The sequence below is a fragment of the Arachis hypogaea genome, chromosome 18 (genome assembly GCF_003086295.3).
Source record: "Arachis hypogaea cultivar Tifrunner chromosome 18, arahy.Tifrunner.gnm2.J5K5, whole genome shotgun sequence".
Taxonomy (NCBI): domain Eukaryota; kingdom Viridiplantae; phylum Streptophyta; class Magnoliopsida; order Fabales; family Fabaceae; genus Arachis; species Arachis hypogaea.
In genome coordinates, this window is record NC_092053.1 from 31276775 (window position 1) to 31283698 (window position 6924).

The 6924-nt window shown below is 40.5% G+C and overlaps 1 protein-coding gene across 1 annotated transcript; it reads right to left on the bottom strand.

The window, feature by feature from the left end:
• Positions 1-2701: 2701 nt before the first annotated feature.
• On the bottom strand, positions 2702-4144 carry LOC112769868 (uncharacterized). Its single transcript, XM_025814324.1, has one exon. The coding sequence runs from the start codon at positions 4142-4144 to the stop codon at positions 2702-2704; it is 1443 nt and encodes a 480-aa protein (XP_025670109.1).
• Between the last annotated feature and the right edge of the window lie 2780 nt (positions 4145-6924).

Consider the following 6924-nt stretch of genomic DNA (forward strand, 5'->3'; position numbering starts at 1 on the left):
CAATTCCGTACTTGTTATAAACTCAAACCCAAATTTAGCCCAGTACTTTTGGTCCCAAAATAGCAATTCCTAGAAATTTAACATAATCGCCTGAAATGGGTTTCAACAAAGAATATGACAAGGAAACACATACTAATTAATTGGGGATCAGCAAACAAACCCTCATCAGAGAAGCCGGCGCATCACGAATGGCTCGATAGAGGTGACTTTGTCCAGAAAAGGCATCCAACCATGACTGTATACGCGACTGATTGAACCACAACTGCCTTGCAAAGGATGTTGCGTGGTCCAACGAAGAGAATGGAGACGCCTCTATCATCTTCTCTGCGAACCAACGGCTTCTGGTAATGGGATAGAAGTCTCGGCTCTCCAATTTTCCTGATAGGCAACGGAGATAGATAGAACATATAGGGACAATTAAAAAATGTGATTGGAGGAAATCTTATATGAGAGGCAACAGTTAGAAAAAAAAGACCAATTATATCAGAACCCAGTCAAATAATAGAGATTTATATGAGGGGATAAGTTTTAAATAACAAGAAATAACTCAATCGAGATATCTTTTCTAATAATGAGATGACTAGAATACATTCAGCTATCTCTCCTAGGTGAATCATGACAGTAGTATATATGCATAAAATCCCGTGAATATGAGCTACATCCATCATGGAGAAATGTATATTAGGAATCGGCGGCCTCATCACAATCATCACCCACGTTATGAGTGGATTCCTCTAAAACCTCATCTCTTGTCAACCGCAAGCCTTCGACATCAAATTCAGTCAAGCTCGTCATACAGATTTGGGGGTGAAAGTCGACCTCACAATGTTCATAATCTTCGCCCATGTCAAACAAATCTCTAGGCATCACATGGACTACTACACTCCATCCGTTGTCCACCTCATCCTCCACGTAGAACACAAGACGCGCCTCAGATGCTAGGATGTACGGCTCATCGTCTTCTCGATCACCGGTGTGAATCGGATTAGTAAAATTGACACAGGTATGACCCAACTCGTCTTGTCGTATGCCTCTGCCCGACGTGGTGTCTGCCCAGAGACACTTGAACAAGACTACATTGAACTGACCACTGTAATTTAGCTCGATGATGTCTACTAATCTCACGTAGTACGATACACCGCCGACGGCAACATTGACATCCCGTTTGCTTGCATAACTCCTAGTATCCGAAGTGACATAAATCCCGCTATTTTGTGTTTTCATCCCTTCCTCCCTCGAGATGGTTCTAAATTTAAATCCATTGACGTTGTAAGCTTGATAGCGTCTGTCCTGAGCAAGGGGTCCACAGGCAAGCCATTGCAACTCGTTCGAATGACTGGTGCTTCCAAATGGGACCTAGAATTGAACCATTAGAGGCAAGAAAGCATCAATATGGAAAGTGGAATCCTATGATATTAAGGATTACCTGATGCCTAAACCAGTTGGGGAATTCTCTGTGCACCACACTATCTATAAGAGACTGGGACCTTATTTTGCTTCGCATTTTTCTCTTTGTGATGGCTCTGTACTCACTATGCATAGTTCCAAAAAAATGTTCAATTTTATTATTGTTAAAGCTATATTGGCTCGCTGCATAATTTTAGAACTCGGTCTCGATACTTACTCTAAGAATTTCTCTACGGCAATGCAATTGACCAGTACATGACGATGTGCTTGAAGGATTTCAGTGGAGGTCAAAGTAAAAAATGAAGTAGCCCCGACCGCCTTTCCAACTTATGGGAACATGCTGGCAGCCTCACTGGGCAGGGCATCGTTCGGCCGATCGTCAACCCGCGTCGGTCGGTTGATCCTAGTCTCGACGTTATCTAGATATCTTGAACAGAACGTCAGAATCTCTTCTGACAAGTAGCCCTCTGCAATAGATCCCTCCGGTTGTGCCCTATTACGCACGTACTTCTTGAGACGACATAGGTACCTTCGAGAACATAACACATAAAATTATAGGTGACAGTTATCCTAAAAAATAGATCGAGAAAGCTTAGATAGATTTCTACCTCTCAATTGGGTACATCCACCGGTAATGCACTAGGCCATCGAGGCGTGCCTCCTCGACCAAATGCACCGTTAGATGAACCATGACTGTGAAAAAGGAAGGTGGAAATATCATCTCCATGTGGCATAGAGTATGGACCACACGATCCTGAAGGAGAGGTAGTTGACGAGGATCTATGCATTTGCTGCATAGTAGTCGAAAAAAGGCTGATAACTGAGCCAAGACAGCGGACACTTGGGTGGGCAATACGTGCCTTGACGCAATTGGCAAGAGATGTTCCATTAGAATGTGGCAATCATGACTCTTCAAGCCCAATAACTTGCGCTGTTTTAAATCAACACATCGAGAGATGTTGCTCGAGTACCCATCTGGAAAGACCACATTCTTGATAGTCCTAAGAAATACCTCATTCTGTGGATTTGACATGGTAAAGACTGCAGAGGGATACTTTCCACCTTCAAGTGGCCACATATCATGCCTGATTCCCATCAACTGGAGATCTTTTCGAGCTTTTAGGTGGTCTTTGGATTTACCACTCTCGTTCAACATGGTGAACACAATGTTGTCACACACATTCTTCTCTATGTGCATCACATCAAGATTGTGGCGTAATTCGTTGTTCTCCCAGTATGGGAGATCAAAGAATATACTCCTCTTTTTCCAGAGAGACTCGTCTTGTACCCCGGTCTACTGTACGCGCCTTCTTTTACCGCCCACCGCTTGCACCTTACCGTGTGAGACTGGCACACCCTCCAACTGTCTCAAGATATCCCTGCCAGTGAATTTGACAGGTGGGGATCTATCATCTACCTTTCCATCAAATCTAATCCGGTCCTGCCTATATCTGTGATCGTGATTCAAGAAGCGACGATGACCCATAAAACACCATTTATGACTGAAGGTGAGTCGCCTAGTCTCGATGTCCAGATTGCACGTGGGGTAAGCTCTCCCGCCGTACGTATTCCAGCTAGATAAATTGCCCAATCCAAGAAAATCGCTGATGGTCCACATCAACATAGCACGCATCTTGAATGTTTTCTTCTCACTGGCATCATACGTATCAACACCAGCCCACAACTGCTTCAACTCATCGATCAGTGGCTGTAAGTAGATATCTATGTCATTGCCAGGCATTTTTGGACCGGGAATAATCATGGAGAGAATAAAGTTGGTTTGTTTCATGCAAATCCATGGGGGTAGGTTATACGGAATAAGAATCACTGGCCATATTGAGTACTTTGAACTGAGGTTTCCATAAGGATTAAAGCCATCACTAGCCAGGGCTAAGCAAACACTGCGCGGGTCGCCAAAAAAGTCAGTATATCTCCTGTCAAATGCTTTCCAGGCCTCGCCGTCCCTGGGATGCCTCAAGGAACCGTCAGAATTGGTTCCTCTCTTGTGCCACAACATGTCCACTGATGTCTTGCTGGACATGAATAATCGCTGCAACCGTGGAATCAGAGGAAAGTAGCGGAGAATCTTCGCCGGCAGAGGCTTTTCATTCTTTTTGACAACGGCGTTGATCCTTAATAAGGAATTCTTCCGGGTCTTTTGCTTCCACCTGGATGCTCCACACTGTTTGTACCTAGACAGGTCTTGATCGGAGCCCTGATACAGCATGCAGTCATTTGGACATGCATCTATCTTCTTATACTCAATACCGAGCTTTCTTATGATCCTCTTGGCATCGTGCAACGTCTTCGGAATCATTGCATGCTCAAAGGCATCCCCTAGTAGCTCTAGAATCAAACTGAAAGCCTTGTCACTCACTCCGCACATGCACTTGATATGGTAGAGCCTCACCAAGAAAGACAGCTTCGAGAATTTTGAGCATCCCGGATATAATTCCTGCTCACCATCCTCCAGCAAGTCGTGAAGGGTACGAGCCTCGCGGCTAGGTTTGTCAGATATGAACGGCAGCCCCTCCGAAACGTCTCCGACATGCCCATTCATCGAGTCTTCATCGTCACTCTGCAGTCCCGGCAGGTTGAATGCGTCGTGGACCATGTCACGAATTTGATCTCCTGAATTTACAATGGGTTCTAGTTCTTCCCTACCGCTAGGTCTCTCGTCTACTATCCTCTCACCGTGATGTAACCAGAAGGTATAGTTAGGGGGAAAGGGTTTCATCAGAAGATGATCGTAGGCGTTCTCTCTAGTTTGGAAAAATCGGAACCCATACAAAGGGCATGGACAATGATCATCCCATCGGATGATGAATTAGCAAATGTGAAGTCAAGGAATCTATTCAAACCATCCCTATACTCTACACTACCTCGTGGCCTTGTAATCCAGCTCTTGTCAATGTCTAAATAAATGAAATAGCACAGACAACTAAATGAATAGTAAAAAATTACATTAAACTAAAAAAAAAGAGGAAAAAATGGGGTGTGTGTCAAGAAAACCAGTAACAGTTTGTCACAATTATGATATGGGAGAGTACCATACACAGTAAACTAGACAGTATATTGCAAGCAGAATTATGTAGAAAGGTATTGGAGAGGTTGCTTACTCATTGTCAAAATCCGTGATTTCTAAAAAATTACTGGTAGAAAGAATTGCTGATCCGAAGTCCAAAAAATGAAAAGACAAAGAAGGAAAAACCTTAAAAAATGAGGGAAAAAAATAATTGGGGTAAAAGTTAGATTTATGTAATAATTAATAAGAAACTAAATCATAAAGAACAGAAACCTCAAATACAAATTTTCAGCCCTTAATTGCGGGTTAAAGCTATATAATAATAAGAGAATAGCCGGATATAATTTCCTCTGTTATGTTTAATTTAAATTCTTTGAAGGATAGATTTGATTAAAAAGATCACTTGAAAAAAAAAGTTCATTTTAGGAAAAAATTAATAAAAAATTTATTTAACAAAAAATGTTTTAGAGATAAAGCTAAACATTTACTCCCAAGATTCTCTAACAAAGCATGCTGGCATGTTTATGTTGATGATGAAGATCTTTGCAAGGATGACAAAAGGTTCTTGATAAAGCAAACTAACACAAAATGACAACTACATATATCAATACTTATATAATTCGCATATAACTCTCTCATGCAATGATAAAGGGCTATATATACGTTGAAGACAACAATCCAGATATCACAAGCCAAGGCTATATTTCTTTTCAGTCAACATAATGCTGGAAAATAAACCACAAGTAGATAAATTAAATAAATAAAACGAACATTCAATTACAAAGCTTCAATATTGTTTCGGATATTGGATAATTAGTGCTCTGCAACATACTATTTTATCTGTTGATAAACCGAGATGCTTTGCAATAAACTTTAAAAGAAAAAGGTACATGGAAATGCTACCCCCATATACAGGACCAAAAAGTACGTCTCTTAGAGCACAAGTGTTCTGATTTGTAAGTGTATTCATATAGAGTAAGAAAACTATACTAATAGCAATCAAACACAGCGCAAGGGAGAGAGACCAACGTCAGAGACTTGTTCTAATAATGGCAGTGAAAAAAAACAAACAACACACAGCTTCACTCTCCATATAACACACTCTATGTATATATTTAATCAATTCATTAAGGAATGGAAAGTTAAAAGTGTAACTAAGTAAATAAGGTGGGGGCCTGATGCAGAGACTGATGAGATAACTTTTGCGTGGTCTAGAAAATTGCGGATAAATCCTCGTTGCAAGTATAGTTTCTAAACCTTCAAAAGTCCTTTCATACAAACGTGTTGGGTGTCACAAGTAACAAACCCCTTTAAAAATTGTTAACCGAGTATTCAAACCTCGGGTCGTCTTCTCAAGGAACTGCGAGGAAGTATGTTCTTATTATTGGCTATAAAGGTTGTAATCGGGGTTTAGAAGGTGAGAAGCAAGTAATTTAAATGACGAGTGATTTAAATGGCAATTAAGAATAAATAATAACTGTAAAGTGACTTTTAGCAAGGTAGGGAAATTAGAGGTCCAACTTAGTTATCTCTCTCAACAATAATGAAAGTTGAATCTAAACTCCACTTAGTCAACCTTCACTAGGGCAAAGGAAAGTCAAGGGATTAATTAGATTGACTTTCGAATCCTAATTATTTCCTCAGAAAAGGTTGGGATTATTTAAGTTCAGCTCAATTAGCAAGATAACGATTATCAATTATGTTGAGTTTAATAACTGTTGAGTTACTAAATTCTTAACCAGAACCAAAAAGGGAAAAGTAAAATTGCTGGAATGATAAAGAGGTCCTTAGAATGGAAGCAATGGTAACTTAAATCAAAGAGAACAATCATAAACTGAAAATACCTCAATTATCATTAATTCAAATAACAGTCTGTAACATGAGAGAATTCATAAATCAAATTATAATAATCAATTCAAATGTTGGAATAAATAAATAGAAGTAATACTAAAAGAACATTAAACCTGGGATCCAGAGTTACTCTTAAAACAAGAAGAAATCCTAAATCCTAAAGGAGAGAGAGAAGATCTCCCTCTCAATTAAATCTAAATCATTGAAAGGTAAAAATATGCGAGCTCTCTTTGAATGGGTGCATTCCCACACTTTATAACCTCTGGTCTATACTGTCTGGACTTGGATTTGGGCCAAAAAGGGCCTCTGAACTCGTTAAGAGAGTTTTCTGCAATTTCTGATGCGTGGCCTCTGTCACGCGTCCGCGTGGGTCACGCGATCGCGTCATTTGGAGCTTTTTCTTGCCACGCGGTCGCGTCAGTCATGCGACCGCGTCGCTGCTGATTCATGCTTGGCACGCGATCGCGTCATCCATGCGATCGCGTGGATACCAGTTTCTTTAAAGCTCCGTTTTGCTTTCTCCTTCCATTTTAGTATGTTCCTTTTTTCATCCTTTAAGTCATTCTGCCTTAGAAAATCTGAAACTACTCAACACACTAATCACGGCATCGAATGGAAATAAAGGTAATTAAAATAATTAA